General features: G+C 46.9%; 2 protein-coding genes across 3 annotated transcripts; one reads left to right on the plus strand and one right to left on the minus strand.

Moving 5' to 3' along the window:
* On the plus strand, window positions 1-15,214 carry SMAGP (small cell adhesion glycoprotein). Its single transcript, XM_032876510.1, has 5 exons — window positions 1-94; window positions 213-587; window positions 1,371-1,439; window positions 13,671-13,751; window positions 14,460-15,214. Exons 1-5 carry the CDS (start codon window positions 1-3, stop codon window positions 14,636-14,638), a joined length of 798 nt encoding a protein of 265 aa, XP_032732401.1. The 3' UTR covers window positions 14,639-15,214.
* A 1,176-nt stretch (window positions 15,215-16,390) lies between these two features.
* On the minus strand, window positions 16,391-20,522 carry DAZAP2 (DAZ associated protein 2). 2 transcript variants are annotated; one of them, XM_032876765.1, is made up of 4 exons: window positions 20,387-20,522; window positions 19,241-19,359; window positions 18,668-18,836; window positions 16,391-17,823 (listed from the first exon to the last, which is right to left on the minus strand). In XM_032876765.1, exons 1-4 carry the CDS (start codon window positions 20,397-20,399, stop codon window positions 17,501-17,503), a joined length of 624 nt encoding a protein of 207 aa, XP_032732656.1. In that variant the 5' UTR covers window positions 20,400-20,522; the 3' UTR covers window positions 16,391-17,500. The 2 variants fall into 2 exon arrangements, with proteins under 2 accessions (XP_032732656.1, XP_032732655.1); XM_032876764.1 differs by having other exon boundaries at window positions 18,591-18,836; window positions 20,387-20,515.
* Between the last annotated feature and the right edge of the window lie 4,854 nt (window positions 20,523-25,376).

Here is a 25,376-nt window from a genome sequence, read left to right on the forward strand (position 1 = left end):
ATGGGGAGCCAGCGGACAGATCCCAGTTATCCCAGTTCCGATCCCACGCCGTCTGCCTCCTCGGCGCGAGGGAGGAAGCGGCTCCGGATGGAGAGTAAAGTGACAATCGGACAAGGAAAAGCAGCCTTTCCTCCCGGGGGAGCAGAGGCGGCCGGCCGGGCAGAGGGAACCTGCAGAGGGCGGTTTCTCTCCTCTTTTCCTGTCCCACCCAGTCGGCCGGTCCCTCCACCCCCACTCCCGGCCGGCCTCCGCAGCTCGCTCCGCGCGTCCGCCCGCCGCTTCCTCCCGCTCCGCGTCCCCCGGCGGCTCTCCGCGGCTCTCCGCCGTTCCCGCCCCCGGCCGGTTCAAAAGGCCGCGCGGAGTGGCGCCGGGCCTTCCCCCGGCCGCCCGTCCGACTGGTAAGGTGAGCACGCGGAGGAGGGCACCTGGGGAGGGCGAGGCCCGCACGCACACCGAAGTCCCCTCGGCCACGGGAGCCACGCGAGCCCACAGCCTCCCGTCGCGGCCGCTCGGAGCCGGCTGCCCAGACAGACGGACGGACGGACGGCCGCGCGCGCGCCGCGGGCTGCCCCGGGAGCCGGGTGCCGGTAAACGCCAGAGGGCCGGGGCGGGGGCGGGGCCGGGGCCGAGACCGGGTCTCCCCGTCCTCGCCGCGCCAGCCCCGACGTCCGCGCGGGCCGCCGAGTCTCCGGCCCGGCCCAGTGGGGTCGGCGCTGCTGGCCGGCCGGTGGGGTTCAGCGGGCGGCGCGGCGGGCAGGGAAGGGAGAACTGGGGGGTTGGGGTGGGGGGAACGGGCCGGGGCCGGACAGCGGCTGCTCGGGGACGGGCTTGAAGGGGACGGAGGCCCCTCGCCTCCCTTTCCCGTGTTTGGCTCCCCGCCCCCAGGCCCCGGCCCTGCCCCTGCCCCCGCGCGGGCACCGGAGCGGGCACCGGAGCGGGCGGGTCCTGCCCTCCCGGGCCTCTCCTGACCCCTAGCGGACGGCTGCGCGCAGACGCCCGGCTCGGGAAGAGCGGGGTACCTGTGCCTGCGGCGGGGTGAAACTGGGTCCGCCGCTCGTTTGCATACCTTCGCCTACTTTCTCAGGTCGGGAGAAATGTCTTAGATAAATGTGGGGGCCAGGTGAAAGGACCTTGGGGTAGGACGTTCAGAGGCAACGCCCTACCAAGTACCAGAGGTCTCGGCTCTGCTCTTGGTACCTGCAACCGGAGGAGATTCTGAGGGAAACCAGAAGAGAAGGGTTTAGGACTAGCCCCATGAGGGAAGGAATCCGAGAAAACCTGGCCCCAAAGGCCTTCCTGGGACTTCAGTGTCTCCAGCCCCGGATAGGGGCCCACCCATGTCATGCCTGTCTTTGTCCCTCTTCCTACAGATCTGCCTCTCCCTGGTGCCCATCCATTTGCTGCAATGACTAGCCTGCTAACCACGCCTTCTCCAAGAGGTAGGTGAAGGCCTTTCCCAATAGGAACGGTGGAGACTTGTTAACATTCCCACACCTCCAGCCAGGGCCTGGAATTCCCTGAGGCCTCAGCCCAGATGGGGTGACCCTCCCATTTCCCTGTGCCCGCCTCACACCGGGAAAGGTCCTGGGAAGCTGCAGAGGGCAACAACCACAATGCTTACTTTGGTTCAGTTTGAATCTGAAATCACATGGACCTGGGCTAGTTCCCAATACTCCCACTTAAAGCTTTGTGACCTTGCGCAAGTGATCCACTCTCTAAGCTACAGTTTTGTCATTGGTAAAATGGGGAAAATGGTACCTATCTTATGAGGTTATACGTGAAGACTAAATGAGATAACCCATGTACAACACCCAGCCCCAGTGTCTCATACCTAGTAAGCACTCAATAACATTGGTTGTTACTATTAACCGGTGCTTGTTAGAGATCCACCTTTCCCTGGAAAGGAATTCTACCTGCTTTTTAATTCCACTCCTCTGATGATACACTCTAGCATCAAAACCCATTGTTATCTGGGGCTATGGTCAGGCAGGGATCCACCTCTCACCACACTGAGAAAAAATTGCAACTTACTTTTTTTTTTTTTAAGATTTTATTTATTTACTTGACAGAGATCACAAGTAGGCAGAGAAGCAGGTTCCCTGCTGAGCAAAGAGCCCTATGCGGGACTCGATCCCAGGACCCTGGGATCATGACCTGAGCTGAAGGCAGAGGCTTAACCCACTGAGCCAACCAGGTGCCCCAGAATTGCCACCTTTTGTTCAGTAACCAAGCTGAGCCAGACAGACCATCAGACAGTCACTGATGGTTTTCACTGTGTACTGTAGGGTAAGGGAGGAAAAAACATTGGTTGGTCTATGCACCTGTGTTTTCATGTACACAGCCTCGTTCGTCATTCATTGGGACACACTTTATCTACTATATTGATGTGGAAACAGGTGAGTGACAACCCCAGGGAAGTTGAAGACACTGTCCTCTATGACCATGATGCACATCATTCAGAATGCCTGTGGTCCAGTGAGAAACGAGAAGACGGAGAAGTGGATAGAAATCTAGATTGGTCAGCAAAGGCTTCATGAATGGGGAATGGAATGGGCTGGAGCACTTAACCCTTGAAGAATAGATGAGGTTTGTACAGGCCAAGAAGGGTGCAGTGGCTGTTCTGGGTCAAGTTAGTGCCATGTGTAAGATCACACACTCTGTCTTCCCTGGAAGGTGTTCTGGAGAAGGCAAAGGACCTCTAGAATAAACCTACCCACAGGGAAAAGAGGGGATGCTTCAGCAGCTAACTGAGGAGTTAGGACTTGGGCAATTTCTTTTCTTTCTTTTTTTAAATTTGTGGTGAAATATACATAATATAAATGTTACCATTTTAACCATGTTTTGGTAGTTTGGTGGCATGAATTATTAACATTCACACCGTTACCACCACACGTAACCAACCACCATTACCATCCATCTCCAGAACTTCCTCATCTTCCCAGACTGAAACTCTGTATGGATTAAACAATAACTCCCCATTCCCCCTCCCTCCAGCTCCTAATGACCAGCATTTCACTTTCTGTCTGTATGAATTTGTCTGGGTACCTCATATAAGTGGAATCATACAGTATTTGTCAATTTGTGTCTGGCTTTTTCGCTTAGCATCTCAAGTCCGTCCCTCTGTAGCGTGTGTCAGAAGGTCCTTTCTAAGGCTGGATAATATCATACATGCCTCATTATATATACATGTACTATATCATTTTGTTTATCCGTTCATCCACCGAGAGACTGCTTCCGTCCACCCTTTAGGTATTGTGAACAAGGCTGCTGGGAATACGGGTATACAAATTTCTTCTCGAGTACCTGCTTTCAGTTTTTTCGGGTATGTACCCAGAAGCGGAATTGCTGGATCACATGGTCATTCTGTTTAATTTTTTGAGGACCTGCCACACTGTTTTCCACGGCAGCTACACCATGTTCCAGGCCCACCAGCACTGCACAAAGGTTCTGATTTCTCCTCATTCTCACCAACACTTGTTTTGTTCTTTCTCTTTCTTTCTTTCTTTGATAGTAGTCATCCTCATGGGTGTGAAGTGCTATCTCTTTGTGGTTTTAATTTACATTTCCCTAATGATTAGTGATATTGAGCATCTTTTCATATGCCATCTGCATTATTTCTTCTTCCTCCCCCTCCGGCTCCCTCTCCTCCCCCTCCTCTTCCTCCTTTCTTCTTGTGTATCTCCTTTAGAGAACTCTCTATTCAAGTCCTTACCCACTTTTTAACTGGCCAGTTTTGTTGTTATTTTTTCTCATTCTGCTTATTCCTTATCCCAACCTCATGAACAGATTTTAATCCTTATTTTACAGAAGCAAAAACTGAAGGATTTTATGCCCAGTCTTGATTTACTGCACAGCCTGTGTTCTTTCTGTCATGGCACACCACTCTCAGTGGGCTCTGCACATGAAAGAGAAGGAAAGAGAAAGGAAGTAGAATTCCAGGGCGGGTTCCCATGGAAAGGAGAATTGAGGGAGCCACCCATTGTTGGGCAGGTCTAAAGCAAATAAGTAGGTTGGCAGACTCAAGTGGCAAAGGATCTGATGCCTCAATGATAAGAGATTTAGCCTGAAAACAAGGGCCTCAAAGAAATCAACAGGTATCTGGGTTAACAACGACCTAAACAAAATAGATCTTGAAGTTCATTTGCTATTGGTTAGGATTTGGGTGGAGCCTCAAATCTTGTTGTGGTCCTCTACCCCAAGCCCCCCGCCTGAGAGAAAAATGGTGTTACAGTCCTTCCAAGCCTGAAGAGAGGGAAGGAAGAGAGTAACATTAGTATTCCTTTGTTTGGGCAGGGAGACAGGAGAGAAATGGTGTAGGAACACCATGTTTATGGTGTTCCTATTTTGTTATTTTTTCATTGAAAAGCTATTACATGGGGGCGCCTGGGTAGTTCAGTGGGGTAAAGCCTCTGCCTTCAGCTCAGGTCATGATCCCAGGGTCCTGGGATCGAGCCCCGCATCGGGCTCTCTGCTCTCTCTGGAGCCTACTTCCTCCTCTCTCTCTGACTCTCTCTCTCTGCCTACTTGTGATCTCTGTCAAATAAATAAAATCTTTAAAAAAAAAAAGCTATTATATGCCCCCTTAAGGAATAGACTTCTAGACCTTTTATATGTATATGCAGACATAATATATGTGTGTATGCATGTGTTTATAGTTTCATCTTAATTTACTTTTTTTTCAAACATGTAATCTTAATACACATTGCTGCCCTAGTAATTTGCTTTTTTCATCTCACCATATATCCCATGCCAGTAATTACAGATTTACGACATTCCTTTTGACAACTGTATGGTATTTCCAGAATGAATGGCCTGTAATTTATTTAATCATTCCTCTGCTGATGGACATTCAGATATGTGTGACTCTTGCAAACAGTGCTATAGTACTTTCCATTCTACAGTGAAACTCAGGGAACCAAACCCAGTGGACACGTAAACTAAAATGGTTAGCTGAGGCAGAGCAGAGATATTTCCAGAACCTAGAGAGTTGATGGTGTGTGGTGGAAAACACCTTGGAATGAGGAGACAGATTTGAAGCCCAGCTCAGCCAACAGCTCAGTGATCCTGGGCTGGCTGATGGCAGTTTTCTGAGCTTGTACATAATAATACCAACCCTGCTTACATCACCAGGATGGAGTAGAGATAAAATAATCTTAAAAAAAAAAAAAAAAAGGTGAGAAAATTTTTTAAAAATATTTATGTTGAGGAGAATTCTGATGGAACATTTTCAACTTATAAAAATTCTAATATTAAGGTTGAGGGTCGACTAGTGGACAATTTATAAAAATTCCAAAACTAAGGCTGAGAAAGTTTCTGAGGGTCAGCTAAGTGAACCACCCATTCCGTGCTAGAATTCTCCTTCCAGTACCCCATGAAGGATTTGACCAGTTTTGCTTTTCCTTCTCTGGAGAGACCTCTCTCTCCCATTAGTTTCTGCCAGTGGCCCTCTTTTTTTTTAAAGATTAATTTATTTGACAGAGACGCAGCGAGAGAGGGAACACAAGCAGGGGGAGAGGGAGAAGCAGGCTTCCCACTGACCCGGCAGCCCGACGTGGGGCTCAATCCCAGGGCTCTGGGATCTTGACCTGAGCCCAAGGCAGACACTGAACAACTGAGACACCCACGCGCCCCATCACCACCACCAGCAGTGGTCCTGTTGCACAGGTCATCCATTAGCATATTTGAAGATAGCATTCAAGCTCTAGGCTCTCCCTGAGTTTCTTCTCTGGGCTTTCTCTTGCCAGCTTTCCTTATCTGAACAATTTCCAATCCATTCACTATGTTGGCAGCTCACCACAAAATTGTCATACCCAGACGTACGTAGCTCAGCAGTCTAAGAGTGGCAGTGGCACAAAGTAGGGCCGCGCTGTTGCCTTCTTTATTAGAGACCATATTTATATTAATGGGGCCTAGAATAACAGCAAGTTTTTAATTTCTTTAAGACTGTAAAAGACGAGTCAACCCTCGAAAACTAGGGGTGCTGAGCACCCACACAGTCAGAATCCCCGTATAACTTTTGATTCCACCAAAACTTAACTACTAATAGCCTACTGTTGACCAAAAGCCTTACAGTAACAGTCAGTCAACACGTATTTTACACGGTATGCATACTATATACTGCATTGTTGCAATAAAGGAAGCTGGAGAAAAGAAAATGTTGTTAAGAAAATCACAAGCGAAAAATGCATTTACAGTACTACACTGTGTTTATGGGGGGAAATGCACATTGTAAGTGGACCCGTGCACTTCAAACCCATGTTGTTCAAGGATCAACTGTACTTATCATCGTAAGAGATTTGGAAGATAAAGGAAAGCATATAGAAGAAAATAAAAGCTACCCAGAACCCCGCAGCCCAGCTGTCCCTCTTGTTGCCATTTGGGGGTGTGTATCCTTCCAGTACCCATTGCTTTCTGGGGATCTCACTGTAAGTCTTTTAAATATGTTGCTGCCATGCCATGGCATCCCCATTCTTTCTTTGTCGGTAGTTGAACAAGACCGAGGAATCTGTCAAATTCTCGCCCTGCTCAGTTTGGCCCATTTCTCTAGTCGTTTTGAAATCTCTCCGTTCATCAGCTTATTAGCCACCCCCTCTTGTTTGGAGACTTGCACAAATTTGTCACACCTCCCCTGGGCCTCTTGGAGTCTGCATTTACCCAAAAGGCACGAAGCGCTTGCACACTCAGCTTATGTGGAAGGCGCCACCGAAGTGGGCCACCAAAACAAAGATCTTGCAAAAAACTTAATAGGCAGTGGATTAGGAAAGTCAAGCGAAAAAGCCAGAGTTATTACCATCAGGGGAAATTGATATTGAACTTTCTTAGGCCCATCTGGTGATGTAATGCTTTTATTTTATTTATTTATTTGTAGTCTTTTATTAAGATCTAAGAAAGGTCTTAAATTTAGTCCTGGCATGGCTTGACGTAGTAGTATCAATTCGAAAAGAACTAAAGTCAAATCCCAGAGGAAGAACCTATGGTTGGACTTGCCCCCTTCTTTCCGAGGTGGTCAGTTCCTGCTCCGCTTTGTCCTGATAGCTAGGCTCTGTTACTCAACAGGATATTATAAACAGTCTTTTTAAAAATATTTATTTATGGGGGGGCCTGGGTGGCTCAGTGGGTTTAAGCCTCTGCCTTCAGCTCAGGTCATGATCCCAGGACCCTGGGATCAAGCCTGTCATCGGGATCTTTGCTCAGCATGGAGTCTGCTTCCTCCTGCCTCTCTGCCTACTTGTGATCTCTCTCTGTCAAATAAATAAATAAAATCTTTAAAAAATTTTTTTTAAATTTATTTCTTCTGGAGAGTGGGCCCGAGCTGGGGGAGGGGCAAGGGAGAGAGAGACACACAGACTCCCTGCTCGGAGCCAGACAGGGGCTGGATCCCAGGACCCTGAGATCACGATCTGAGCCAAAACCAAGAGTCAGATTACTGAGTCACCCAGGCACCCCTAGTATAAACAGCCTTATCCGCGTTCTGTGATAAGACACTATCTACTCCTGCTGCATCTTCAGCTCTCCTTAAACTCCGGCTCCCCCCTCACTCTCCATTGATTACCTTGCACTCTATTTTCTTGAGCAAATTAAAGTTCTCAGAAAGAACTGCCGAAGGCTCCCACTGTCCCCATCTTTCTGCCACCTGCCTGTGCGCCCAAGTGCGTGTCCCTAGCTTTCTACTCTGTCTGCAGCTGGCCCCTCCCTCTCCGGGGCGCTGGATTCCCCTCCCTGCAAGGACTCAGTTGCAGCCACTCTCCTCCCTCAGGCATCCCCAGCTGTTCCCTCTCATCCAAGTTATTCTGTCCTTCCTATCCGTACATAAACATGCTGTCATTTCTCCCATCCTTGAAAAAACAAACAAAAAACTTGAACTCCTTTCCCCCTCCAACTGCAGCCCCATTTCTCTGCTCATGTTTACAGAAAAAAAGAGTTTTATCTATATTCTGCCTCCAGTTCCTCCTCTTCCTTTTTTTTTTTTTTAATTCAGTGTCAGCCAGGGCCTTACATACAGCAGTTCACCAGAGCTGCTGTTTTCTGGGACCTTCGCGAGCCCTGCATGGGGAAACCCAGTATCCTCGTACTTGGTCTGTTTGGCTGCTTGCTACTGCTCCTCAGTCTCTTTTGCTCTTTCCTTTCTGGGCTCAGCCCTTGGGCTTCTTTATCAGTACTTACTTCCCTTGGTGATTTCACCCATTCTCAGGGGCTTAAATATGTGGATTTTTAAAAAAATCTCCATTCCAGACCTCTTCCCAAAATTCCAGTCTTAACAGCTGCCCTTGGGTATCTAATAAGCAGTCATGTCCAAAACTGAACTCTGATCTTCCCTTCCAAATCTGTTCATCCTACAGGCTTCCCAGCTCAGGTAACACCATGCCTTCCTTCCCTCCGGTTACTCAAGCCCAAAACCTTGATGTCATCCTTGACTGCACCCCATACATACCCTGACAGTCTTAGTGTCAGAATGTCTCAGAATCCTACCGCTTTTTCACTGGGCTCCATTGGACTTCCTCCCAATATGGTGGTCTCAGTGTTTCAAAAGCATGGTCTTTGGAATCTCAGGCCCTACCCCCGACCCCCTGAATCCTTTTAACAAGATCCCTAGGAGGTTCTTATACACAACAGTGGTCGAGAAGCACTTCTTTGGAATATAAATCCAGTCTCTGCCCCAGAACCTCTAAGAGGTTCTCATTTCAGTCACTGAAAAAACCAAAGCCCTTCCATGGCCTACAGCACCTATAGTACACAGCCCCCTCAATTTCTTCTTTTGCTTCTCCCTTGCTCTGTTAGTGACCTCTGTGCTGTGCCCTAAGCATGCCAAGCATGCATCAGTACTTTTCAATATTGTGGCTATCCCTGTCTCTCAGTTGCTATTTCCTCTCTCACCTTCTAGAGGCCTGTACTTAAGTCACCTCATCAGGGAGACTCCCTGAGCACCCTATCCACATGCCAACCCCCTACCCCACTTCCTGCTCCTTTTTTTCTACATAGCACTAATCAACATCTAATACAGTTACAATACAATAATACTAATACAATAATAATTCTACTTATTTATTTATTGTCCATCTTCTCAGAATGTAAACTGTATGAAGAGAAGGGTTTTTTAAATTATGGTAAAGTTATACATAACATAAAATTTGCAATATTTAAGTATACAATTCTGTGCCATTAAGCACATTCACACTGTCGTGCAACCATCAGCACCATCCATCTCCAGCACTTTCTCATCTTTCCAAACTGAACTCTGTACCCATTAAACGACAACTGCCATCCCGGGGCCTCTGGCTGGCTCAGTCAGTAGAGCATGTAACTCTTGATCTTAGGGTTGTAAGTTCAAGCCCCACGTTGGGTAGAGAGATTACTTAAAAATAAAATCTTTAAAAAAAAAACAAAAAAATGGTAACAACTGCTCATCCCCTCTCCCCATTTCCTAGCAACTGCTATTCTACGTCCTGTCCCTATCTTAATACCTCATATAAGTGGCATCCATTGGGGAGCCTGGGTGGCTGAGTCGTTAAGCATGTGCCTTGGGCTCAGGTCATGATCCCAGGGTCCTAGGATCGAGCCCCACATCGGGCTCCCTGCTCGACAGGAAGCCTGCTTCTGCTTCTCCCACTCCCCCTGCTTGTGTTCCATCTCTTCCTGTGTCTTTGTCAAATAAATAAAATCTTTAAAAAATAAATAAGTGGCATCCATTTTGTAGCATATGTCAGAACTTCCTTTGTTATATTATTCAGCCTTAAAAACAAAGGAAATTCTGACACTGCTACAAAATGGATGAGCCTTTGTTCCTGAGGTGTGTGTTTCCTCCTTTTAGAAGTTGAGTCCAGAGAGCCTTTGCTTCCAGCAGAGATCATTTTCATCAATAAGTAAAAATCTGATGTGGGGTCTGCCTTCTTCATTAATTCGTTGTCTTCATGTAGATGTAAATTTCTTTATACCTCCTTCATTTGTGCTTAACTGCTTCGCCAGATGGCTTCATGTAAGCAATAGGAAGGCACTCCTATTGAAGTGTATGTTTCTTTTCTTAATCTTTTTTTTAAAGATTTTATTTATTTGAAAGTGAAAGAGATAGAGAGAGCACGAGTGGTAGCGAGGATGGGGAGTGGAGGGGGAGAAGCAGACTCCCTGGTGAGCAGGGAGCCCAACTCAGGACAGGACCCTGGGATCCTGACCTGAGCCGAAGGCAGACACCTAACCGACTGAGCCACCCAGGCGCCCCGAATTGTATGCCCCTGAAGGTCTTTCCCCGTTGCCGACGTGTGCTGTTTAGTTGTAGCGAGCTTGCCTCTGAGTGCATCAAAGGTTAAAGTTAGGGAGGTTGCCTATGAAGCAACATGGCTTTCCCGTTACACTGATGTCGCTCCCCTGAGCCAGTCTGCATTAAGGACACACTCTCTCTCTCTTTTTTTTTTTTTTTTAAGATTTTATTTATTTATGACAGAGGGAGAGTGAGGGAGAGGGAGCACAAGCAAGGGGAACTGGAGAGGGAGAAACAGGCTCCCTACTGAGCAGGAAGCCCGATGCTGGGCTTGATCCCAGGACACCTGGACCATGACCTGAGCCAAAGGCAGACGCTTAACAACTGAGCCACCCAGGCACCGCAAGGACCACTCTTTGTGGCACAGCAGTGATTGTGGTCGGCGGGTGTTTCTCTTCCCTTTACCCCAATTTTTTAAACCCTCGAGTTTTCCGGAAGGCTTGTTTTGCTGCCCCGTGGTAATCTTTCATGATCTCTTCCTCTTGTTCCCTACTGGAAAAAAAGAAAAGGACACAGCAGAAAGGATTAGTATAATTAGTATAAATACCTACCTTGGGCTTTGGAGTGGGTAGTACTGGATTCAGATCTCGGCTCCATGCACTGTTCCTTCATGTTTCACTTAACTCTCTCTCTTAACTCTCTCTCCCAGGGCCTTAACTGTTTCATGTTTCACTTAACTCTCTCTCCCAGGGCCTCGGGGTCCACATTAGCAAATAAAAATACCTGCTTTGAAGTGATTGATGTAAGGGTTAATGAGTATGTTATAAAGCTCCCCAGCATGGAGCAGGAGCTTAGTAAGTAGCAGCTGTTATAATTGGGATCACTTGCAGAATTTCCCAACTAGCAATCATCATCTGTCCTCGGGGAGTCCTACGTATCTGTCCTCTGAACCCACACTGTGATGGAGCTCTGTGGTCCCGTCCCTGGTTGACCTCAGCGCTACCCCTTTCTCAACATAGTAGGGGCAAAGGAAACTGCTGTTGATTGACTTGAATCTTCTTATTCTTTATACTTAAACTTCCATACATGAACTAGTCTTCTCAGTGCTTTGTATATCTTACGTTTTCTAATGTTTAAGAAAGGCCAAACTAAGAGCGTCTGTACAGAATTCTAGGTCAGTGGTGGGAAGATGGAGTGCAGTCCTGGGAGATTTGGGGGAGGAAAGTGCGTGATGGGGAGCTCTGCCTGCTGGAAGACTAGATCAGGCTTCCTTTGATGGAAGTCAATGCATAATCTCAGAAGTGACAGCCCGTCACTTTTGCTGTACCCTCTTTGAGAGAACCAAGTCCCTGGGTCCAGCCCACACACAGGGAGAGGGGCTCACATAGGGTGTAAATAAACACCAGGCAGCAGGGGCCATCCCGAGCCCCCTCACCAGCTGCCTACCACACTCCCATTTTGCAGTTCAAGAAACAAAAGCTCAGAGAGGTTTAGTAACTTCCTTAAGGTCACCTAGTAATCTGTGGGGGCAAGGTTCAAACCCAGAATAGCTTTTCCTTTTAATCACTAAGCGGGTAAACAGTGTCACTATGTGATCTTCCTGCTCTCTTTCAGGCCTCACCGGTGCCCTGCAGAGTTGCCTAATGTCACCCCAGCGGCCCAGGAGAGATGTTTGGGCTGGCCTGGGGCAGGGTGGGGAGGGTCTCTAGGCAGCCCACCTCTGCTTTTTCTGTTGTGGGACCAGCTTCATCAGCCCTCTTCTTGGCCTGTGTGAAAAGACCTCTCAACACCATTGGCCCCTTTCAGCACTGCTTCCAGGCTCCCAGGCCCATGGCTGGTGACTACTTCATCTCACTTGCCCTAGACGGAAACCTGAAGTCAGTTGGCATTAGACAGGAGTCACGCTCATGCCCTGTGCTCCAGCTGTACTGGCTCTTGTCCTCTTGTCCCTTTTACCCTGTAAACTCCTACCCCTGCTTCAGCTGCCAGCTCAAATCTCACTTCCTGTGGAGGCTGTGCCTGCTAGAAGACTAGATCAAACCCTCTGTCCCGTGCTCTCCTGCATGCCCCAGGTTTCCTTGTCTCGTGTATTGCAGTCATTAACTGCGAGCCTTGGCATGGTGGGAGGCAAGCTCCGTGAAGGCGGGCCATGTGCTTTCTGTGATAGGCCCAGTACCTGGCGAAGGGGAGGCAGTTAATGAGCGCTACTGCTATTCACTGAATGAATATTTAGTAAGGCCTCCTGCGGGCGATGTCAGGGTCAGCTGGCCTGTTTTCCCCAGGATACCTCTGTCCTACAGTAACCTTAACTCGGTGCCTTTCAAATCCCTACTCTAAAGGCTAACTAGGGACAGAGCTAAGGACTCCCTGACTGCCCATGTAAATACTTTTATTTCTTTTTTAAGATTTTATTTATTTATTTGAGAGCGACAGAGAGAGAGAACACATGCAGGGTGAAGGGCAGAGGAAGAAGCAGATTCCCACTGAGCCGGGAGCCAGATGCAGGGCTTGATTCCAGGACCCCAGGATCGTGACCTGAGCCGAAGGCAGACGCTGAACCAACTGAGCCACCCAGTGCCCCCGTGTGTTTACTTTTAAAAGGGACTCCTGGAGACCACAGTTTTGAGTGTTGTGAGCCTGGGTAGTAACTTTAGGGTGGGACTTTCAGGCTATAAAGGATGGATAGACCACTAGCAGGAGGAAGTATGAGATAATATTTTAGGGTAGGAGAGGCCTTGTTTCAGAATCTTTCAACTGCAGGGCCTACTCTGGTGACATAGGAAAGGGTTTTAGTAAGGGAGGAGTATTATTTTATTATTTGAAAATAATGTTGGGGTGTCTGGCTGGCGCAGTCAGCAGAACGTGTGAATCTCGATCTCGAGGTCGTGAGTTCAAACCCCATGTTGGGCATGGAGCCTACTTTTAAAAAAATACAATTAAAAAAACTGAATAAAAATAACTTTTACAAAAGAAATGCCTGTGCCAATATAATGTAAATATATATACATGTACACACTCATCATTTGATCTCATCTATGTAAAAGTATGCATTCCTAATAATAGCTTACCCTTACTGAGTTACTTATTACCTGTCGCAACAACCCTGTAAAGTAGATACTGTTATCTCCATTTTGCAGATGAAGATGCTAACGCACAGAGGGGTTAGGTAATTTTCTGAAGGTAACACAGCCAGTAAAGGACAGAGCTCAGATTCAAATCTTACCAGCTAGGCTCCAAAGCCCATACTTTTAGCCACTATATGAGGCAGAGAAAAATCCATCAAAGTGTTCATTGTCTTTGGATGGTAGTTTATTTTCTGTTTTGTTCTCCAGGTTTTTTTGTATGGATTTACTATAGGAGTTGAATGACAAATTCTTTATTAGGGAAGAGGTGGAGTGGTGAAATTTGAAGGATAAATGTACGTCTTAGAACAAAAGAACTCACCCCATTTCCTCTTCCACTTTTCTAAATTTTCTAGAAGAGCTGATGACCACCCCATTTCTACAGGCCACTGAAGCCCTGTCTCCAGAAGCCCAGGCAAGCACAGCCCTCATTGCAGGTAACAAAGGCCCTGAGCCAAATCCAGAAGACTTCTTGAACTCAACGGCTATCTCTCTCCATAGACTAGGAACCCAGTATGGTGATCGAGGATTTTCCCTATGCAGGAAAGCACCACAAATTGGAGACCAGATCTGTTAATGGGCTCGTTTTGGCATGTAGGTTTTCTTCTACGCACACACACGAGGCTACAAAAGACTTAGAGGCTTCACGCCTGAGACACTGCCAGTAAATGTGGGGAGTGGCCACAAATAGATATAAGTGTGTACGGGCCCTACGCTCCAGTGTGCGGGTAGCAGTGGGGTATGTGTGGCTTATCAAGTGGGTGAGGACAGGGATGGGAGGGATCAGAGAAATCCCTGCAGGAGGCCGTGGGTTTCAAAATGTCTTCCTGTTGGGATAAGCTATTTCCTCTTTCCCTCCTTCCTGTTTCTATCAGAATCATCAGGAACTGGTTGAGAGGGTTTTTTTTTTTTTGTTAGAGATCCAAAGTCGTGTGTGCTTAGCTTAAGCCCCAGGAGGCATCAGATATCCTACACCGTGGAAGTTGGGCTTGTGGGGGAATATGGATTTGGACGTGGACACTGGTTAACTCGAACAAGAGGATCCTTATACAAAGTGAGGGAATCATTGAATTCAGGGGACCCCATTAATGACTGAGACATCCTCAATCCTGAAACATCTCTGCATTTTCCCTCTCCTTTCCAAGTTGTCATCACCGTGGTCTTCCTCACCCTGCTCTCGGTCGTGGTCTTGATCTTCTTTTACCTGTACAAGAACAAAGGCAGCTACGTCACCTACGAACCTGCAGAAGGCGAGCCCAGCGCCATCCTGCAAATGGAGAGTGATTCAGCCAAGGGCAGGGACAAGGAGGAGTATTTCATCTAATGATTCCCGGGCCCCCAAGGAGCTTATCCAGGCTCCAGAGCTAACACACTCTTTAATTTATTAGGTGAAAGTTTTATCTGAAACCAGTGAGAAGCATTGATTGTTATGGGCAAACCTGAGCTCCTTCTAGGACACAGGCCCAAATGCCAACATCACCGACACCAGGGACACAGAGAAAGCCGTTGATGATGTCTTTAGCCAGGCTTTTGTATTATAGCTAGTTTCGGTGGCTGCCCAGCAAGGTGGAGCGACTCCAGGCCACATGAGTACGAGCCTGGTCATCTTCACTTTTTTCAAGGTCAAAGGGCAGGAGCATTAGGGTCTCTGGCTGCTCCTCTGTCCTCTACCTGGTCTACTAGTGACAGCTTGAACAAAGATAGTGTCTGTAGAAGTTCTTCCCAGGTGCTAGATACCACGGTAACAGGCTGAGCAGGAAGGGACAGGAGACTGGGGAGACCTCACCCCCTGATGAACATGCTCCATCTCTAAATCTGAGCCCCGCCTTTCTGTCTTCCCGAACAACCTCGTACTGATGCTATTTTTATCACAATTAAAAATGTTCATTGATACAGAAATGATTCCCATGTGCAAGAAATAACTACCTTTATATTTTGACTTACCCATCCTCAAACTTTTTCAACAGTTTCTTTTGCTTATTTAATTCATTTGGATATGTTGTCTCCCCAACAGAAAGAACTCTAGGGGAGTTTCACAAGTTCCCACAACAATCTCAGGAGTTTGAAACAAAGATGGTCATGGGAAGCTTGTTCTGGGGAGTGTCATTAGAAACATACCCTGGGAGAGGAAATGGTTTTACCTTCCATCCTGGCAAAAGCCAGAATTTCCCAGACCCATTTTTTTTTTTTTTTTTTTTTTTTAAGATTTGTTTATTTGAGACTCTGCTCAAGAGAAAGCATGAGTGAGGTGGGGAGGGGTGGAGGAAGAGAGCAGCAAGTTCCCCACTGAGCAGGAATCCCAACTCCATACTCCATCCCAGGACCCTGGGATCATGACCTGAGCTGAAGGCAGATGCTCAATCGACCTGAGTCACCCAGATGCCCCTTCCCAGACCCCTTTTGTATACACAGAGGGAACCAGGAACAATCTCCCTACCATTCTTCCCACCAGTGTCCTTTGAATCAAGCCCAGAGAAGCTTCTTGTATCTAACTTAGTCCCCAAATGGTATGTGTTTAAAAGACACAATGTTTTGATAGAAATCATAGCTCCCCAAATACTGTTTTACTTGGAAATTAAGTTAAATCTCCTTTGAGGTCTTAACTGCATTGTTCCATTGTCCAACCTCAATTCCTCCCAAGACCCAAGAGTTGAAGAATCAATTTTGACAATTCTAGTTTTCATTATTTCCCCACACAGAACTTTGGAGAAACTGAAGGTCGCCTTGAACTTACAGACTGTCATACTAAAACATTTTTCTCAAGTCAAATTCTAGAGCAAGTTAGGAGAATCAGTCCCCTTATTTCTAAGTTTATGTTCTGACTACCTCTGGCATAATAGGCTTTAAGAATCTGAAAGAGCTTAGGAAATAAAATGAAGAAAAGTAAAACCTCTAGAATGGGACTCATGAAAATAGTCAAGTCTTGGCCTTGTACTCCTCAATTTATTCCAAAGGCTTCATTTAAAAAAAAACAAAACCCCAGAATGACAGCAGGACCCATCTGAATTCTGGGTGGGACATAAGATATATGTGGAGAAAAAAATCTAAGAACGAGTTGAGCAAAGAATCCTTAAAGTGAGGTGTAATGCAACTTCATCACTTTATTCAAATCTTCAAAATAGTCTTTATTCTACATTTTTAGTATAAAAAATCCACAAGTTAAGTGCACCACAGTGTAGAGAGAGACATACAACGCTGAACTTCCATAACAGTCAATGGTACAGTCAAACATCACATGGACAGAACACAAAATTTAGATGAACTGAAATTATAAAATAAAATCCAATTTCAGAAAACAAAAATCAAAATATTAAGGATCCCTGAAATATTCTTAACCCTAATGAGATTTTACTGGACTCAAGTCATTTTGTAGTGAGGGACTCATAATATGACCCCATTAAACCGGCTGAGGAATTCTCGGGAGCCATGAAGGCCTACATGAGATACTCTTGACAATGAACGGTAACCAGTTTTTGGGTGGGAAAACTTCCCCTAATTTGGCTCTAATGTCATCAGGCTTTTGAAATGCATCCTCCTCCTTGCCCCCACATTTTTAAACAAACCTGTTTATAGTTTGCATTGATACCCTTGGTTCAAATAGAGCTCTGTTTTTCTGGCACCGAAGCAAATTGGAGTTTGGTTCACAGACGAAGAAACAACCTGTAAGGAGGATCCGAGGGGCACCCTCCACTTTTGCTTGAGGAGATGCAAAAGCAGAAGTAATGGGGCCTGTGCTTGGGGCACAGAGGGGGTTTCAGAGGATCCTTGTAAAAGACTAGTTAAAAGATGGCAAGTGGGGACAAGTGCAAGGAGAGAAGGAAGTTAGTCTGACTGGCTTTCTGTCCTGCACCATTGATTCAATGGAGATTGGCGGGAAGGAACTGGAAGACTAGGGGTGAGGGTGGGCCATGGGGCAAAGGAGGGAAAGGCAGACAACTAATGCATTTCATTTATAACAAGTAATAGAAATCAAAGACTTAAAGGAGATTAAAGACCAATCAGAATAATTTGGCAACTTTAATTCTTAGGAAGATCAAAGTTCCCTCCAAACCTAATTTGATGTTTTATTACTAAGAGCGAAGACCAGTATGGTACAGTAGTACTCCAGAGGATTAAAGGAAGATCCTCAGGGCTGCTTTACCCACATTCATTTTATGAATGGATGCCTCCCCTACCTCAAAATGCTTTAAGGAGGTACTGCTACCATAACATGGTTCCTTATTAAGTTTGAAAAGTGCCTGAAAATTTGGGCACCAGAAAGACACCCCAACAACATGTGTCTAAACTGCAACTTCAGGTTAATATGACTAAAGCAGTTACATTGTGAGAAGTGCTGAAGGTATGTGATGTCTTTCCCGGCACGGAGGTGGCCTTGGTTCTTCACCAGATGGTGTAGCCACCATCTGAGCCACCCATGAAGAAGTTTCCCTTCCGCTGAGTTACGAGGACATTGGCTCCCTGCATGACTGCAAGCTGAGCGGCGTTGGGAGGGCATCCAGGGGGGGGAGGCTGAAAGGAAAAGACAAAGTTGACTGGGCATAGTGCAGCTGAGACAAGGGAAGTGGACACGGGGACAACACGATCCATCAAGGAAGATGGCAGTGTGCTCACCAATCGCATTGTTAAGCTAGTTCTGCCACCAATTTGGGTTGTAAAGCAGGTCTGTATTCTCTGTGAACCCAAAGATACAAACAGGAAAGAGAGGGCCTACCACTCATTCAAAGGCATTCTCATCTCATTTCAGGTATACGGTTTTGAGCGGATGGCCCTAGCAAGGACCCTTTGGGCTCCAAATCTTATACATGGGGGGAACTAAGCAGGAAAACAGAACTAAAATCTCTAGTATCTCTCTAAACGCTACTTCATAAGGATTGTGCTTTTCTCCATTTAATGATCATGTTTCCTGACGGAATGCCATGCTGATGGTACATGTGAAGTCAATGCTTTAAATGCTCGTGGAATGAATAAGGAGTATTCCTAGACCAGTACCAAACTGACACTGAAAAGGCAGCAGGCAAGACTCCTAAGATAGGAAAACAAAGGAATCTGGGAATCTGGTTAACTCAGACCCCAGGGAATGTGCCAGATGCTGCTGACTTGCCACAGATCTCCTGCCCCCCCCCCTCAACTTGCTTTCTGCCTGACTATTGGGTATCAGTGGTTACACTAATACCACAGCAGCTGTTACCCAGGGACAGTGAAAGGATGACTACATAATCTCTTCCGGGAAGTGAAAATACACAAGAGCTGAGTGTTTCCGGTAAGGTCATACTCACAGGAATGTTGCCAGCAGTAGCCCCAGCTCCAAATCTGGCACCTGCATCATACCCTCCTTCCACCAGCACGGCTGAACCAGGTGGATAGATTGGACCAACTGGGTAATAAGCCATAGGGATTGTGGAACCTAAAGGTCCAACAGCCACAGACTGGGCCATGGGAAGATACAGTGAGGCGCCAGGAAATGCAGCAGACATGGTGGGGACTGTGGCGGCCCCGGGGTGCACGAAGCTTGGACGATAGAGCTAGAAGAGGTAGAAGAGAAGGGAACAGGTTACTTTAAGACATTCCAATTTTAGATCCCTTTCCTGAGTCCATTCTTAACTCTCCTTGTGCAGATTACACCGTTGAGTTCCACAAACTGCCTTTCCACTACCACTCGATATTCTCCTGGGTCACTTCCTGCTATAGCTAATGTTAGGCTCAAGGAACGCAAACTCATCTTCTTCACCTCAGCCTATGCCAGAAAACCTAAAATAATCAGAGGATGCATTATCAACCCCGACAGAAATTGCTGAAGTACACAGTGTTTCAGATTAATCATGTGAGCACGCTCTCCTCTTTGTGGAGAGTAAATAAAAATGTGGGGACAGGTTCAACTAAGGGCTGAAAATGTGATCCAAGTTCAAGTCTAGTAAACTGGAAGCACCTCGGAGTAGGCAGGTGGAGCATCAGTATAGGGTGGAGCCTGAGGAAGATGCAAGGTCTGAGGGTACACGGGATTCCCAGGAGGCTGCACAGGGTAGGTTGGCTGCGTTGGATATTGACCTGGAAGACAAGACAAGACAAAAATGCACATCGCCTACCACCAGAGCCACCAGAATGGAGCGTACTGCGTAGCTAACCTAGTGACAGCAAGCCCATTTGGAAACTGACTGCTCTGGAGGGCCCGATTTCTGGGGCCAAGAAAATAAGCATTCTCTTTGCTCCTTTATCCCCACTTATGCCCGAAGATGTTGGATTCTAACTGGACAGAAAGGGAACTCTTTCCATTAGCATACTGGTGTAAGGTAATAGCCTGGACCCAAGTTTCTCCATCCATGCATGGTAGGTCTGGGCACCCGTTCCTGACAATGTACCAACGGTAGATACATCTTGCCTCTGCCCTGGGTGGTCTTCACAAGCCTGGCTGTAACTGCCCAAGACTTCGTTGAGTCACAGTAGTTACGATTATTTGCCCCATAGATTCCTGCTCAAGGTCGACTTCCAAATAAAATGAGTGGTGGAAGTGAACCTGCAGACTCGAGAGAAGATAAAGGGAAATGTCCTGAGAACCAGCTGAGACTCGTGCTCTGCCAAACACCAGTACAATCACAGGAACCGGGAGAACTTGGCGCGGCCATCGGAGGAAACCGGAGAGAGACCCTTCTGGCCCCCGGCCCGCCCACCAGCGCCGGCACTTCACTAGTTAAGCCCGAGCGCCAGCCTCAGGTTCCGGAGCGCGGCGCCCCGCCTCCGCCGGCTCTCCATTGGCCTACCCGAATCCCTGCTCTAGCTCCCCATTTGCTTCTGCAGATGCCCATCATGACAAGCCTTTTCCACCCCCCCACCCTCCAGCCGATCCCGCAGCTCCAAACTGCGCCACAGAGTTTAAGGAGAAAAGGGCCGGGAAGGAGCGAGTAGCCGTAGTTCGGGGATGACGAAGGCGTCTGGCGCAGTCCCCGGGACTGCAGCTGGCCCAGGAGCGAGGCGCAGCTCGCCCTGAGCCTGGCGCTTGGCGACCCTGGGCTCCAGGCCCACTCGCTCCAGGCTAGCACTATTCCCCCCGACGGCCCCAGCCGCCCCGCGTCCTTGCCTTTGCTGTTCATGGTGGCTGCTGGTCCGGTTCGGCTCGGCGTCGCGGACGGTTATTTTTTTCGTCCTCTTCCTGTTCGTAGTCACTTCCGTGTCACGTGACGATTCGTCCTCCTAGCGTCACCCGACGCCCGAGAGCCGCTACCGCCGGAAACCCCGCCCCTTTGCCCGGCCTCCAGTAGCTAGAGGGAGGGCTCGCGTGGTCCCGCCTACTCGCGCGCGTTGGCCCCGCCCCTTGGGCCTCGTCTACCGACCCCCCCCCCCCCCCGAGTCCCAAGACGGGAAGAAAACCAAATACAGGTATTGTGTCAAGACAGGGTTTTTTTTCTCTCTTGGGCGCTTGAAGGCAGAACCATTCAACTATTCCCCGGAACCTTTTTCCACCTACGCACCGCAACTCAAGGTCACCTCACCTTGACAGCCTTTCCCCAAGGAGCAGGGATTTCTGATTACTTCTCTAACTGCCTAAAATACGCTCTCCAAACCTTGACCTGTCGCGCAGTTTCCCTCCTGCGAGGTCCGACTTAAGCCTCAGGTCCGTCCAGATTTATTTTGCCAGTCCGGCTATCCAGTGTCCTTTCCTGAGGTCGACCATCATTGGAATCTTCGCTGCCTTGTCCTTTCCACCGACAGGCAGTCCTGACTACTTGTGTCGCTGTCTTTCTTCGCAAAAGGCAGGACCTGCTGTGCTTGTGTCCTCCAAGCGGCTAGCGCTGAAACCGGCACACTCGCGGTACCCAGGGAGTGCTTGTGGCCCTGCCTTTCCTTTCGCCCTTGTTGCAGGTGACCTGTGTGGTGCCTTGTGTATATTTTCTTTGTTTTCGTTTCGCCCCTAACCCCCTAATTGTCCTTAAAGGCAGAGATGCCATCCTTGAGGGCAGCAATTAAGGTTTTCCTTACATCCTTCATTTTAAAATATGCCTCCTGTGTGCAAGTACAGAGATGGAACTGAACAAGACATTTTTAATATGGTTCAGACTAATACTAGTATTGAAAAGCCTATAACATTAGCCTTTTCCTGTATGTCTGACTCTAATCTTCTCGAAGGCAGTATAGTGTTAAACATTCTCTTTCATCTTATTTGTGAAATACAGATGCCAAGCACTGTTCTAAAACAAAACAAAGCCCTTGCTCTCTTGAAGTTCACCTTCTAGTGCGGGGGCTTGCAAACTTTTTTGACCACAGTCCACAATGCTGCGCTTTAAATCATGACCCACCACACACACACATTTGTAACAAAAATTTTTGACCTTATCCTTCTGTGTACAGTGCACCATAGTATTTCCAATTCTCGTGTTTGGTTGGGTTTTGTTTTGTTTTGTTTCAAATCTGGTTGTGGTTTCTCATCCCACTAACAAGTCAACACCCACAGCTTGAAAAACACTGTTTTTTAGTAGACTTGTATCTCCAGAGCCCTGTACTTTTCCTAGCATGAAGTTTGCAATCAGTAATTGGTCAGTAAAGGAGCGAATAAATCCTTGAAGGTCAGATAAGACAAATTTTCCCTGTATCCTAACTTTTCCAAATTAGGTCATAAATTGATTCCACCCCAAAGCCTGAAACTGGAGAAGTCACTAATCTGTCCTAACCTGCATTCTATGCTCAAGGCTTCAGGAAAAAAAGGACTGAACCTAGGAAAGGTTTTAGTTCCTTATTTCTCTCTGTGGCCCTTGGGGACTCTAAAATTGTGTTAACTAAAGCAGTCTGTGTCAATGAGAGTGTTGAGGGGGCCACTGAATCAAGGTACTAGTTTTTTGGTGTTTGTTTTTTTTTTTAAGATTTTATTTATTTATTTGACAGAGAAAGAAATCACCAGTAGGCAAAGAGGCAGGCAGAGAGGGAAAGGGGGAAGCAGGCTCCCCACTGAGCAGAGAGCTCCATCGATCGATCGTGGGGCTTGATCCCAGGACCCTGAGATCATAACCTGAGCCAAAGAAAGAGGCTTAACCCACTGAGCCACCCAGTCACCCCAAGGTACTAGTTCTTATTCTCATTCAGTCACCAACTGACTTTGGTCCTCATCTATTTGGCTCCCACTTATCCCATACTCTTTATTAATCAGATACTGCACGGGTAACCTTGCAGATGTAATCCATTGTCCATTGCAGATTGAGGAAAGGTGCAGATCAGGAAACTATTTCAGAGAAGTAGTTGAACTCAGTTAGTTTCGCAGCTGCAAAGCCAGTATTCAAACTCAGGTTTGTGACTTTATAAGCATTGTTTTTAATATGTTTACATTGCTTAATCTGTTTACATTTTTTTAAATCTGTTGTCTCCCAGGGGTCTCAGTTTCTTCATCTGCCAAAAAGATCACACAATCCTTGTGTCATCTCCAACTCTAGACTCTGTTTCGGGAAGGAAAGGAGCAAAGGGAAGCCTGAGAAGGCAGAGGGGAAGTGGGCAGAGCTGATAAGCAGGTTGTAAATTTTGGTCAGGCCCTACCAGGTATTAAAAATTTAGATACTTCTGGGGTGCCTGGGTGGCTCAGTCGTTAAGTGTCTGTCTTCGGATCAAGTCATGATCCCAGGATCCTAGGATCCAGCCCCATCTCAGGCTCCCTGCTCAGCAGGATGCCTTTTTCTCCCTCTCCCATTCTCCCTACTTGTGTTCCCTTTCTCGCTGTGTCTCTCTCTGTCAGATAAATAAAAATAAAAATGTAGATACTTCTACTGGATGGTAAATAGCCATTACCCCAAACTGTGTCCCCAAGTGCACCTCTCTGCTCTGGCTCTCCCTCCACTGGAACCCACCCCCGGCCCGGGACATAGCTCTAGCTAAGGCAAGTTGCTCTCAGTTTGGTCAGTGCCTCCTCTACAGGATATTAGTTATTTTGCTTATCACTCTGGGACCTGGGCATAGAGCAAGCTAAGGCAGAGGCAAATGAGGTTACCAAGAGAAATGGAAAGGTCACAAACCATTGTTTTCTCTGGCAAGTGGGATTAAGGAGCAACTGGCTACTTTCTTGGACAGGAGTCAAGAACCTTTCTGTTTTCTTCATTCTCCTGGGGCCCCCAGCAAGATGAGATCTTCATTTAGTCATTTATCAGACATCCTTTCTTGAATTAATTTAGCAAGTATTTATTGAGCACCTATTACATGCCAGGCCCTGTGATAGGCACTAGGGAAACAGTAGGGAAGAAACAGGCTTAGTCCCTACCCTCCCAGAACTTAGTCTGCCTAATGGGAGAGACATAATGTAATGTGACTAGTGCTGACATAAGGACAGTATGGGGCATTAGAACACATAGATGAGGTGCCTGATCTCTTACGCTGGGCTCAGGGAGGGCTTCCTGTTGGCAGTGATGTTGGATAGGATATCTGAAGGCTGAGTGGCAGTTTAGCAAGTGAAGGGAATTCCTCAAAGAAGGAACAACTTATGCAAAGGCCTGGAAGTGAGAGAGCTTGTGGAAAGGGAGGATGTTAAAACAGTTCAGTATGGGGCGCCTGGGTGTCTCAGTGGGTTAAAGCCTCTGCCTTTGGTTCGGGTCATGTTCCGGGGGTCCTGGGATTGAGTCCCACATCAGGCTCTCTGCTCAGTGGGGAGCCTGCTTCTCCGTCTCTCTCTGCCTGCCTCTCTGCCTACTTGTGATCTCTGTCTGTCAAATAAATACATAAAAAATCTTAAAAAAAAAAAACAAAAAACAGTTCAGTATGGCAGGAGCATGGAACAGGAGGTGAATTCTAGTAAGACATGACTCTAAAGAGGGAAACAGGAGCCAGACCACACAGGGGACCTTGGAGCTCATAGAGGATCTGATCTTAAGACATTGGATTCTAAGTAAGGGGACTGGTTAGCCACTGAAGAGTTTTAAGCAGAAAAGTAACATGAACCTGTTTTTAGTTTAGAAATAGCTTTCTGGCTACAAAACATAGAAGAGATTAGAAGGGGGCAAGAATGGAAATATGTCTGGGAGAGCAGTTAGAATACCAAGTAGTAATTTTAGTGAATGATGATGGCAGACTGACCCAGGGAAGTGGCAGGGGGTAGAAAGAAGGAGGGCAGCATTCCAGAACTATTTAGGAGGCGAAACAAGGGAATAACACTCAGGATTAATGTGTCCAGAATTAATTAAGAGAATTAACGCCAGGATTAAAACTACATAAAGTGAAAAGACAAATGACAAATTGGAGAAAAGATATTTGCAGTTTGTGTCACAAAGAGCTAATCTCCCTGTCCCAGAATTTATAGACATCTGTAAGTCCATGAGCAGTCGTTAGAAAAAGTAGCAAATGACATTTATAGACAGTGTAGAGAAAAGGAAATATAAATGGCTCTTAAACATATTAAAGGATGTTCGGCTTCACTCTTAATAAGAAAAAGGCAAATTAAAACCACACAAACACTATTATCAGTTCCGTAAAATCCAAACATTTGCTAACTTTATTTGCAGCGCTGTGAATAAACACTCTATTTATTTTTGTTTAAGTTTTTATTTTAATTCCAGTTAACACTCAATGTAATATTATTTTTTAAAGATTTTTATTTGACAGAGATCACAAGTAGGCAGAGAGGCAGGCAGAGAGAGAGGGGGAAGCAGGCTCCCCACTGAGCAGAGAGCCCAATGCAGAGCTCGATCCCAGGACCCTGAGATCATAACCTGAGCTGAAGGCAGAGGCTTTAACCCACTGAGCTACCAAGGCACCCCACAATGTAGAACTAGTTTCCGGTGTACATATAGTGATTCAACACTTCCATACAACACTAGGTGGTACTTACCACAAGTGTGCTCCTTAATCCCCATCACCTATTTCACCTATCACCCCACCCCCCTCCCTCTGGTAACCATCCCCCCACTCCCTCCCCACTTCTAGATATGATCCCTACAGATATATTTGCATTCCTGAGAAACACTGTATAAGGTGTTCACTGCACTATTGTAATAGCAAACGATTAAGAATAACCCATATGTCCATGGTGAAAAGTAAGACTTTTCACTCTATGCCTTTAAGTTGTTTTTTTTTTTAAATTTTTGAACTATGTGAGTGCTTAC

The sequence above is a fragment of the Lontra canadensis genome, unplaced genomic scaffold, assembly GCF_010015895.1.
Source record: "Lontra canadensis isolate GAN:19392208 unplaced genomic scaffold, GSC_riverotter_1.0 scaffold59, whole genome shotgun sequence".
In the NCBI taxonomy this organism is placed as follows: domain Eukaryota; kingdom Metazoa; phylum Chordata; class Mammalia; order Carnivora; family Mustelidae; genus Lontra; species Lontra canadensis.